Genomic DNA, 13,225 nt, shown 5'->3' on the forward strand with positions numbered 1-13,225 from the left:
GTATAGCACCTTACTGGGACTGGTACTGCGACTGCCATGTCAGATGTTTTCCTTCTTTTTAGTCATTCTGGTGTGTGTCTGGACCATAGTGTGTGTATAGGTAATTATTTATCTATCTATTTATGTATTTAGTTATGTAAAGAGTTGCTGTAAAAAAAGCCAAATTTTCACCCAGGGACAAAATAATGCTACCTATCTATTATATAGTGCCTTTCATATCTATCTACATGTATCTATCATATAATGCCTTTCATATTTATTTATCTATCTATTATATAGTGCCTTTCATTCCTATCTATCTATCATATAATGCCTTTCATATTTATCTAGCTATTATATAGTGCCTTTCAGTATCTTTCTCTCTGTCACATAGTGACTTTCACATCTATTTATTTTAAAGCACCTTTAATTATTAATCTATTTCTATTTATTATATAGTGCCTTTCATAATCTACCTATTATATAGTGCCTTTCATTATATATATTATAGTATATTTCATATTGATTTATCTATTATATTAGCGGGTTGGATAATGGATGGATTATATAGTGCCTTTCATTATATATTATATAGTATCTTTCATATTGATTCATCTATTATATTATATAGTGCCTTTCAGTATCTATCTCTCTATCAAAAAATGCATTACATATCTATTTATTTTTTATAGCACCTTTGATTATCTATGTCTGTTTACCACATAGTACTTTTCATTATCTACCATATAGTGTCTTTCATATATATTTACCTATTGTTTTATATATTGCGTTTCATATCTATCTGTAATATAGTGCCTTTCATTATCTGTCATATAGTGTCTTTCATATCTATTTATCTAGCTATTATATCATATAGGGCCTTTCAGTATCTATCTATCTCTCTCTCTATCATATAGTGCCTTCATATCTATTCATTTTACAGCACCTTTGATTATCTCTATCTGTTTATCACATAGTGCCTTTGATTACCTATATGCCTGTTATACAGTGACCCTCACTATCTGTAGATCTACTATATAGTGCCTTACATTATCTGTATGTCTGTTATATAGTGCCTTTCATTATCTCTCTCCCTCTGTTATATAGTGCCTTCCATTATCTTTCTCTCTATATCTTTTTATTATATAGTGCCTTTCATATCTATTTATCTTACTGCACCTTTCATTATCTCTCTCTATCGATCTGTCTATTACATAGTGCCTTTCATTATCTGTATGTCTACTATATAGTGCCTTTCATCATCTCTCTGCTTGTCTATTCCAGAGGTAACTTCACCAGGCTGTAAGGCCAGTCGCCCGACTCTGCGATTTTCTTGGATTGTAACTGTGAGAAGAGCAGACTGCAGGCCTGAGGTGGTGTTTGATGGTGGCCACCAGCTTAGGGGGTCACTCACATTGCTTGCCTGGCACACCAAGGCCCCACGTTCTCCCTCCAGTACCCCATGAGTAGGACAGAGCTCTTTACTTACCTCCTCTGGTTATTTTTATTGTGAATTCATTAACTTTGTAATAACGTCTCCTAAGCCTTTGCTTTATTATAAGCTACTTAAATTAGCTTTTTAATTAAACTTCTTGAGCTACATCATCTCTTTTTCTCGCCTCGAGATCAGATGGCAGCATTTCTATCTTAACCTCAGAAATAACAATTGAATGATATGACGAATTATGAGATGTTTATCACAGAGGGGAATTGTAGAAAAAATTAATGAAATGACAAATGTTTATCTGCAACAGAGTAGCCCCCCTCATCTGGGGACGGATTCTGCTTGACGCCCAGAGCTGCCAATGAAGCCTGTGGCCCCCAGAATCCTGGGTTGGCTCAAATGGGTTCCTGACGGTGATGTCAGGTGAGGAGACCCTCAAGTGGCGACTCGCTGGTCCGCTGTTGTGTAGGAAGACTGATCTGCAATTCTAAAATGGCCTTCTAAGGGTGGGAATGGGTGTGTGCGTCTTAGGGGAGGCTTGTGTCCCATGCGGGTGGCCGATTCCTGCCCTGCACACAGAGCCTGGACTGAACTTAGTGCACAGATGATCAGCTGCTCTCCATGTGTTGTGACTGGAGGGTCTTTCTGTGGATTTTCCCCGGTGATTGTGGTTATTTCCCTCATCACAAAGGCATGCAGGTTTCATTGACCGACCGTGTAAAAGCGTCCCGCGATGGACTAGCATCTCTCCCAGGGTCGGCCATGCCATGCGTTCAGTGCTTAACCCAAACTCAGACAGGATGATGCCATGTCAAATGGACAGGCCATCTTTTGGCCAAGCTTGGCACCTTTCTCAGGAGAGCCCGAATGTTCTCCCTGTGTCCCGTGAATGTTCTTTAGTCATTTTGGGTTGCATTCCAGCACAATGGCATAGATGTGGCAACACTGCACCACTTGGGCATCTACAGGTCCTTTGCTTTAAGTATTTATTGTCCACACTTCCAGGGTTTGAACCCAAGTGTTAGGCACTAAAAGCCAACAGCATTAAACACTGCATATCATCGATAACGAAAAGTATTTGTTTGAATTGTCTTTGTGTCCAGGATGTGAATCCGAGTCTGTGGATTGGTCCGTCAGCAGCAATAATCACTTTGATATTTAAATGTAGTTTCTTTAAACATTTGTTTTGTACAAATTTAATATGCGGGTAGTGCTGGTCCATCATTCTGGGTTCAAATGCCATGCCTTGTCAACTCATAAACTATGCCTGCTTTGTGGCTGGCATATCGGGTAGCACTGATCCCTCAAAAACCCAGCACCCTGAGTTCAAATGCCATGCCTTGTCTGAGACTGGCACACTGAGTGGCACTGTTCCCTCTCAGACTCAGCATTCTTAGTTCAAATGCCATGCCTTGTTTACTCATAAACTATGCCCTGGTTTAGGTTGGCACACTGGCTAGCACTAAAGTCCACAAAGTCCAGGACCCCAAGTTCAAATGCCACACCTTGTCAACTCATAAACTATGTTTTGTTTGAGGCTGGCACATTGGTTGACACTGTACCCTCTCAAACCCAGCACTATGGGTTCAAATGCCAAGCCTCACCTCCTAATAAACTAAGCCCTTTTTCTGCCTGTCACACTGGGTAGCACTAGTTCCTTCATAAGACTCAAAACCCTGAGTACAAATGCCATGCATTGTCTGAGACTGGCATACTGGGTGGCACTAATCCCTCTCAGACTCAACATTCTTAGGTCAAATGCCACACCTTGTTTCCTCATAAACTATGCCCTGGTTGAGGTTGGCACACTGGCTAGCACTAGTTTCTTCATAAAGTCCAACACCCCGAGTTCAAATGCCATGCCTTGTCAACTCATAAACTATGCCCTGTTTATGGCTGGCACACTGGGTTACACTGTTCCCTTACAGACTCAATATGTTGGGTTCAAATGCCATGGCATGTCCATGTGAAGTTTCGGCCAGTGTTTTTGAGGGTGATCAGCTGGGCAGGCTGGCCTTCCTCCCACATCCTAAAGACATGCATGCCAGATTCTGTGGGTGTGGGTGTGAATGGTGGACAGGCACTAAGACCTGAGCCCCTAGTGGGTTAAATGGCTTTGAAATGTTATTTGATGGCCTCCTATGTTTTGAAATTTCTGATTTGCATCCCATTCAAACTCCACAGGATGCCCAATTGAACTCCCACTTGACCGACTCATTTTATCACCAGACAGAATTCAAATAAACCATCAATGTGAGCCGTTTTTGACATCATGAGTGCCTTCTTGATGCCATGTCTGTTAAGAACATCGCTTAACTGGGAGGGTCAGCTGTCTGTACATCAATACCACACGTTATTACATTGAATATAAAACAAGGAAGAGAGACCTACTCAACTGTTTCGTCCCAGTCGCACCAGTACCGTTGGCCCAGAGCCTCCATGTCACCTTGGAACTTGACTAAACATAAATTTTCAATGGCGTGCACGTAGAAGGCTTCATCACAGGCAGTAACAGAAAAGAAATGATGAGCTGGAAAAGACAAGAAAAAAACAAAAAGAAAGAAAGACATTAAGACTTCAGCCGACTGGTAGTTCAGTTGGAATGAAAGCTGGCAGACTCCAGGGCCCAATATTCAGATCAATTGCCCAACTACGCTTGCCCATCCTGGCTACCAAAATTCCCCAAGACAAGCTGAGATCTGAAGGTCCTGGAAGTCCACCTGTGCCCCCCAGTGTTTGGTTGCTTATTCCACGTGTCTCTGGTTCTTGGAGTGGAGAAAAACTTTATGACATTTGCTGCGCTGCCACATAAAGAGGTGCTGTGTGTTTTCTGCTGTTTGCCTGTGCGAGTGGTTAGGGCAGCCAAAACAAACTGGGATTGACAGCAGTGACCCCCGAAGGGGAGGGACATCCTGTTCTGGTGGAATTTGCAAAAACCGCCCCCTTTTTTTTTTCCAAAAAGAAGAGAGGACAGCCATCAAGAAAGAAATACAGAAAAGAGCTAAATAAACAGCACAGCATCTACCAGGGCCCCAGGAAAAGATTCTGCGGCTGCAAAAGGACTGTCCGATTTACAAAAGCCTTCAATAATCTCACGCCATCTTACTTACTGGACACTCCAAATCGTAACCTGAGGTCTTCAAATGAGGGTCTGCTTAGAATTCCAAGAGCTAAACTTAAAAGAAGTGGTGAGGCGGGCGGCCTTCTGATGTTATGCACCTCAAATCTGGAATATGAGTTTACCGAAAGAAATTCGCCAGGGTAATATGGTGGACCACCTTAAAAAAAACTGCTAACAACCCCGTTATCGTAACACGGCTTTCTCATGACTTCATTTTAGTTTAATCCTGATACTCTGTATATGCCAGCAGTTCTCAAACTGTGGGGCGTGCCACAAGCTGTACGGTGGGGGGGCGTTGAATAAATGAACAAGACATCAAAATAAATTTTTTACATTTTTATTTCAAATTTAAATTTGCAAGCATATAATCACAACGAATGTATTATAACTAAAATTAAAATCAAACATTTCTCAGGCAGAGATCTAATGACTAATATGTGCCTGCTTTAAAGTACACCGCCTGTCCAGGTGTGGTTTGATATTCGAGATATTCGACACTCGGAGCTCCTTTTCTATTTCAAGTTTCTAAGATGAGTGGTGCCACTGCTGCTACTTTTATAGTTATTTTCAATCCAGAAAGTTTGAGACGTATCGGTATCTGTCGCGAACATTCGGGTAACAGAAGATCAGGTGACCCAACCTCTGCTCCTTAGGGACAAGCTGACAGAGATGGTAGTAGATTCACACCTGGTGCCATGGATCGTGGACTATCTTACAGACAGACCTCAGTATGTGCGTCTCATGAACTGCAGGTCTGACATTGTGGTCAGCAGCACAGAGCACTGGACTTTCTCTGGTCCTGTTCAGCCAACATACATCGGACTTCCAATACAACTCAGAGTCCTGCCACGTGCAAAAGTTCACCAACGACACTGCTATGGTGGGCTGCATCAGGAGTGGGCAGGAGGAGGAGTACAGGAACCTAATCAAGGACTTTGTTAAATGGTGCGACTCAAACCACCTACACCTGAACACCAGCAAAACCAAGGAGCTGGTGGTGGATTTTAGGAGGCCCAGGCCCCTCATGGACCCCGTGATCATCAGAGGTGACTGTGCAGAGGGTAGAGACCTATAAATACCTGGGAGTGCAGCTGGATGATAAACTGGACTGGACTGCCAATACTGATGATCTGTGTAAGAGAGGACAGAGCCGACTATACTTCATTAGAAGGCTGGCGTCCTTCAACATCTGCAATAAGATGCTGCAGATGTTCTACCAGACGGTTGTGGCGCCCTCTTCTACGGTGGTGTTCTGGGAGGCAGCATAAAGAAGAAGGACAAACTGGTGAGGAAGGCAGGCTCTATTATGCATCGGGCTGGACAGTTTGACATTCGTGGCAGAGCGACGGGCGCTGAGCAGACTCCTGTCAATCATGGAGAATCCACTGCATCCACTGAACAGGATCATCTCCAGACAGAGGAGCAGCTTCAGTGACAGACTATCAGATAGATAGATAGATAGAGTGATGAGTGGCCAGCCGTCTATCCCGGCCAATACCCCCAAGCCGCCAGGTGGAGCCCTCCTTGCAGTATGGAGGTCCCCTGAAGACCAGCAGGGCATCATGGACATTGTAGTTTTTATACGCAGCCCTGGGGCCACTAGGAGACGCTGCAGGGAGGAACAACGGATATTTTCCCTACGCCCCGGAAGCACACATAGACAAGGGGAATGACGTGCTTCTGGGGTGAAGAAAAGAACATTTTACGTTTATAAAAAGACTGTGGGAGCTCCCAGACGGCGAGCTGAGCAGAAGGGTGGAAGGGTGGCAACGCGTCTGGGAGTGGAGGATTGATTTAATGTGATTATTTGTGATTTGAATGAGTATAGTGGAGGACAGGGTGTTTTGTGCACTGTTGCATTTGAATAAAGTCAATTTGTGGACTTTTACCTGGTGTCTGGAGTCGTGGACAGGGGTTCAAGGGAGCGATTGCGCCCCCTATCTGTCACAATAGATAGATAGATAGACATAAAAGGCACTATATAATAGATAGATAGATAGATAGATAGATAGACAGATAGATAGATAGATAGATAGATAGATAGATAGATAGATAGGAAAGGCTAATGGACAGATACGATAGAAAATGATAGATTTGAAAGGATCAGTGTATGAAGATATGAAAGGCACTATATAACAGACAGACTGATAGATATAAAAGTCACTATAATTTTTTTATGTATGTCTCTCTATATATCTATCTGATATCTAGTGCCCATCGTGATAAAGCGCTATATAAAATCCGTAGCCATGTGTAACCACTACCAAAGCACATTGTGACAAAGGCACACAGGTATGTCACACTCAGACAGTTAATGGCCGCCTCCTCCTTGCACTTGCTGACAGCTGTGTGGCTCTCAGTCCCTAACAAGTCATTAGCGATGCCACTTAAACAGTGGATGAAGTGGACAAAGCCCCCTGAGTGGATGTGCCATTCCTTTGTGCCTTTGCCAACATGCTGTGTGCCGCGTCTGATACCCTAAGTCAGTATTCCTGCTCTTTGTGCTTCATGAGAATAAAATGAAGAACTTGTTGTGTTTCTGCCGGTGAATTTGTTGTGTTTTAATGCGCTGCACTTGACTGTCTTTATACTCCTGTAGCTCAGCTGTGCCGCTCCTCAGCTGTGACTCAGTGTAGCTGGCTGTGCTCACATAGTGACACGAGTGTCATTTATAATTTTGATCTGTTAGCTCAGTTTAACAAAAGTATCAGCCCCTGTAAATAAGCTAAGTGCCTAAATGCCCCCCAGGTTCACACAGAGTGCTGCCCCACACCACCAGGGTCGTCTTAACAGCATTATAGGCCCCCCGGGCAAAGCAGTGCAGTGGGGCATCACCCTACTCAACCACTCAGCAAGTCACAACATACACAGATTAGCATGGTGCCCAGCGTGCCCATGCGATAAGATGGCCCTGCACCCCACCATGAACTGGAGAAGTGGCTTACAAGACATATGGATGGTCATTAAGTCAGTCAGCAGAGCAATAAAAACTCCAAACTTGTCGTCTGAGGGGAAGTCGAGATTTGGCAGTGTGCTGTATGACTTAATTCAGATTATCAAGAAGGAGTGTAGACTTGGCGTCAGATGTTTGTGCATCTCGTCACGGTGAGTGGACCAGTCTACCTCGCAGAATGCCCTTCAGCCTGAGGAGAGGATTATTATTATCGACAATATTTTTGTCCCATCCATCGTCACATTGTCATTCACTGATGACTGTCAGGAGCTACATGGCTGTCATTGTTAGGATGAAATTCCTACCTGCTGGAACTCGAAGTCACATTTTAAAGTGGGCACTAAAGCAGAACTCGTGTTCTCACACGTCGGACCGAGGTGGCGGCACTGCTCGGATTCTTTCCAGGTTTTAGTCGAGAGCTCTGTCACTCCTGGTGTCTCCTCATGGCCGTATTCGGAACCTTCTGCTTTACTTTCTTGTACTTCGGCCCTGCACTCCGGTGCCCACCCCCCACTTGGCAGACTTTGTGAGTCACAGACACCACAATAGCCGTGACAGGACATTTGAGAGGTCTGACCTAAGAAGAATCTGCCTCGAAGGAAAACAAGTAAGCTGAGCGCTGCCCTCAATAAAAAGCCCCGTCGCTCTTCACCGCATGTGTTGCGAGCTACGCTACACAATCGCACACAATGCTATTTTTGTCATCAATATGATTCTGGTTGAGTGACTTTTTAATGTGCTTAGGGGGTGGGGGTGTTTTTGGTGGGCTGCACGCTACAAATCGGCCGCAATCATCCGCAGTGAGAAAAGGAAACAAGGAAGGAAGGGACAGTCGGGGTCATCGAAGGCTGCTAACTCGGATAGGACAAATCGGGCCACCCATCGTCCTCCTCACATGTGGAAAACGGGACACAAGAGACAAGGGAGACGTGTCCAGAAAAAAAAAAAACTGGAAACTTCACTTTATCTGCTTCATCTGATTATGTCAATCCATCACATGGAATGCAAAGCAACGCAGGCAAACAAACAAACACAAAGTGAGAAGACGAGGAGCACAACCAGTCACGCCGTGAAACAAGAAAGGACCTGCAAGAGAGAAAAGGACACGTCCACCTGGGAAAGGCCTGACAATTCAAGGGCACCTCTGAACAAATGGCAACCCTGTAGGGGACACGAGGGGACGGTCACACTCACTCGTACTCTCGGCAGCTTCTCTAATGCACACAACAAGCCTGGAGAGGCCAGAAAAAAAGACACAGACACGGGGAGAGCAAGCAGAGTCCACAGAGAGAGAAAGAGAGATAAAGACGTAAAAGACACGAGAAAAAAAATGAATGATAGATACGTGAGAGACACTGTCTAAAATGACAGACAGACAGATAGATGTGAAAGGCACTATATAATAGACAGATAGACAATGAAAGGCACTGTGATAGATAGATAGATAGATAGATAGATAGATAGATAGCAAGGCACTATAGATAGATAGATAGATAGATAGATAGATAGATAGATAGATAGATAGATAGATAGATAGATAGCAAGGCACTATAGATAGATAGATAGATAGCAAGGTACTATAGATAGATAGATAGATAGATAGATAGATAGATAGATAGATAGATAGATAGATAGATAGATAGCAAGGCACTATAGATAGATAGATAGATAGATAGATAGATAGATAGATGGCACTATAGATAGATAGATAGATAGGCACTATAGATAGATAGATAGATAGATAGATAGATAGATAGATAGCAAGGCACTATAGATAGATAGATAGATAGATAGATAGATAGATAGATAGATAGATAGATAGATAGATAGATAGCAAGGCACTATAGATAGATAGATAGATAGATAGATAGATAGATAGATAGATAGATAGATAGATAGCAAGGCACTATAGATAGATAGATAGATAGATAGATAGATAGATAGATAGATAGATAGATAGATAGATAGATAGCAAGGCACTATAGATAGATAGATAGATAGATAGATAGATAGATAGATAGATAGATAGATAGATAGATAGATAGCAAGGCACTATAGATAGATAGATAGATAGATAGATAGATAGATAGATAGTAGATAGATAGATAGATAGATAGATAGATAGATAGATAGATAGAGATACTATAGATAGATAGATAGATAGATAGATAGATAGATAGATAGATAGATAGATAGATAGATAGATAGCAAGGCACTAGATAGATAGATAGATAGATAGATAGATAGATAGATAGATAGATAGATAGCAAGGCACTATAGATAGATAGATAGATAGATAGATAGATAGATAGATAGATAGATAGATAGATAAGATACTATAGATAGATAGATAGATAGATAGATAGATAGCAAGATAGATAGATATAGATAGATAGACTATAGATAGATAGATAGATAGATAGATAGATAGATAGATAGATAGATAGATAGATAGATAGATAGCAAGGCACTATAGATAGATAGATAGATAGATAGATAGATAGATAGATAGATAGAAGGCACTATAGATAGATAGATAGATAGCAAGGCACTATAGATAGATAGATAGATAGATAGATAGATAGATAGATAGATAGATAGATAGATAGCAAGGCACTATAGATAGATAGATAGATAGATAGCAAGACACTATAGATATTTTTTTTTTTATTTTTAAAACCAAACTTTATTGAATAAACACAGGAATAAATACACAAAAAAACACAGTAAACTCAAAACTTAAGTCTTACAAAAAACCACGTACACACATTCCTAATGATGATTATTCACTTTTAAACCATTACATATTCATATTGTTCTTGGAATATATATTTATTTAATCCCTCCCATTGTTTCCACCCTCCAATCCCACTTATTCTTAATTTATCAACCCAATTTATAAAGGAGTAAAACACCAAACTCAGAGCACAAATTGCAAATTATCTTCATCACATACACAAAGCACATTATTCACACACCACATTTCCTTAAACTTTGCTAAATTATTTGTGGACTTATAAAAATTAAAATCCACTAATATCCTACTTTCACATACTTTTCTAAAAAGACAACAACATTTTCATTTCCTCTCCCAGTAATCTTGTTTTTACGGGTCTTCCATATTGACAGTTTTGCTTGCCCGATAATAAAATTAATTAAGTTCATATTTTCTCTGGTGTGTTTAGTAATTTTAACCCCAAACACAAACACCGTGCCATTATACGGCCCCCAGCCCTTCTACTATTCTTTCAATTTTACTAAAAAAGGTCTGGAGCCTCTCACAATACATAAAAGCATGAAAGACACTTTCCCTCAGACCACAAAAAGGGCAGCAATCCGAGACCCCCGGACATATAATCGATAAGAAGGAGTTCACCGCTAGTATCCCATGTACCAACCTCCACTGCAGGTCTCCCACCCTACTGGCCAATGGCGGCTTGTACAACGACCTCCATGCAGGGTTCAGTCCCTGAGGGGCTCCAAGCTTGTCTCTCCAAGGTGTGTCGTGTCTTCGTGTCCTCAGCTGCTCCAGGTTGTTCACCTTCACACAAATCCTGTACAGCTGTTTCCCCGGCACTGTAGGTAGAGATAACGCCTCTAGAGAACTTAAGGCTAAAACATTAGTCTCACCATCCCTCAGTTCAACAGCCGGAGACACAGTAAGTGTTGGAAAAGGCGTTTAGTCAATTGGCTTCAGTTGTGATAAGAAAATTCCGTGCAGGAGTGTCATGGATTCCCTGTCCATTGATGATTGTACCTGCCACAGAAACTTCTCCATTAAGCGGACTGAGTGCACTCCTGTCTCCACTGCTACCACTTGTGCACTTTTCCAAGTGTAATTTTCCCAGTCAATTATGTCCTTTATCGTGGTTATTCCATGTATTATGAAATGATTAATAAAGTTTTCAGAAATTCCTGTAGCAGTGCCAACAGCAGGATTGTAGAACAGTGGTTCATGAAGGACCCAAAATGTGGAGAGGTCATCACAGTCCTTTTTTATCGCCAGTAGTTGCCATGCTGCTAAAGGCTTTTATAAAACTCTGGCACCTGTAAAGTCTTGATCTTATCCAAGTGGCACAGCAGTAAACTTTTCCCAAGTCCCATATGCCTGGCCTGTTTAAAGAAGAGTACGGCTAAGTTCATCCACTGGCTCTGCTCAACAGGATACAACAGTTTTGAATGGTCTGAAGGCGGAAAGCAGCAATCCTGCTGGTAATGTCAATAAGTCCTTGTCCGCCTTCATCCAATGGTAAAATAGAACGCCCTTCTGTATCCAATGGGTACCAGTCCAAAAGAAATCTATGACGCCTTCTGTATCTGCTGAACAAGCAAAAGTGGAGGTTGCAAACAAATACATTTGTGCCACAGGCTGGAGGTCACCAGGTTATTAATGACCAGCATCCGTCCTCTATAGGATAACTGAGGGAGTATCCACTTCCATTTGGCAAGCCGAGCTGTAACCTTGTCCAACAGACCCTCCCAGTTCTTTTGGATGTAGTGGTCATCTCCAAGATGGACTCCCAGGTACAGGAAGCCTCCAGTTGTCCACTGCAGACCTCCTTCCAGTCGAGGAGGACTACATCCTGTCCAGTTCCCCACCAGCACTGCACTACTTTTGTTCCAATTCACTTTAGCCGACGCTTTACTGTAATTCCATAGACCTTCTGTTAATTGCCCAAATCCTTCTGGCTTGTGATGACTACAGCAAGATCATCTGCATAAGCAGTGACTTTCACAGGGTCCATGTTGCAGTTGGGGATGGAGAGACCAGTCAGCACCTTCCTCAGGTGCACCAGGAAAGGCTCCAGCGCCAGAGCATATAACATGCGGGACAAAGAGCAGCCTTGTCTGACTCCTCTTCTGACACTGAAAGGCGCGCACAAGCCACCATTGATCTTTATGATACCAGAAATGTCACTATAAAGTAAGCGAATATATTTAATAAAAGACCCCCCAAACCCAAACGCCTTCATGGCATTCCATAAAATGAGTGACTGACCCTGTCAAAAGCTTTTCCTGGTCAAGAAAAATAAGACCAGTCTGAAAACCAAACAGTTCTGCAGCAGCCAAAATGTCCCGAATTAAAAAAATGTTATTAAAGATGGACCTGCCAGCCACGCAGTAATTCTGATCAGGATGCACCACTCTCCCTAAAACTTGGACCATCCTGTTGGCTAAGGCTTTAGAGAGAACTTTATAATCAGCGCATAAGAGAGATACAGGCCGCCAGTTCTTAATGAGACACAAGTCTCCCTTCTTCGGCAGCAGCGTGATCACGGCTCTACGGCAGCTCTGTGGTAACAAGCCAGTCTTAAAACTCCACCGGAACACCTCCAATAAGTCCAGGCCGATGACATCCCAGAACTCTTTATAAAACTCCACTGGTATTCCATCGATTCCAGGGACCTTCCCTGTTTTCAGCTGTCCCAGGGCTGTGGTGAGTTCTGCAAAGGTCACCTCTCTATTTAGCTCTGCCACATCTGCGTTGGGCAGCTGCGGTAAGTCCTGCAAAAAGGCCTGTTGGTGTTCACTGCCACCATCACCATCTGCAGCAAACAGAAGTTCATAAAATTCGGGACCCCCTGCCTTATTTCACTGGGCTCTTGTGTCTCTCTGCCATCGGGTGTTCTTATGCAATGTAAGATTTTACTCTGCGAGTTTTTTTTCTCTAAACCAAAAAAGTATTGAGTTGGTGCATCCATCTCAGTCAGTCGTTGAAAGCGGGCCC

At 42.5% G+C, this 13,225-nt stretch overlaps 1 protein-coding gene across 2 annotated transcripts in view; it reads right to left on the reverse strand.

Moving 5' to 3' along the window:
• Nucleotides 1-13,225, reverse strand: part of ramp1 (receptor activity modifying protein 1) — a 133,302-nt gene that overhangs the window by 58,062 nt on the left and 62,015 nt on the right. For both annotated transcript variants that reach the window (XM_039755317.1, XM_039755318.1), the window contains exon 2: nt 3,815-3,953. In XM_039755317.1, coding sequence (XP_039611251.1) covers nt 3,815-3,953 — 139 coding nt within the window. The remainder of the gene's footprint in view (nt 1-3,814; nt 3,954-13,225) is intronic.

Source organism: Polypterus senegalus, chromosome 6 (assembly GCF_016835505.1).
Source record: "Polypterus senegalus isolate Bchr_013 chromosome 6, ASM1683550v1, whole genome shotgun sequence".
NCBI lineage: Eukaryota > Metazoa > Chordata > Cladistia > Polypteriformes > Polypteridae > Polypterus > Polypterus senegalus.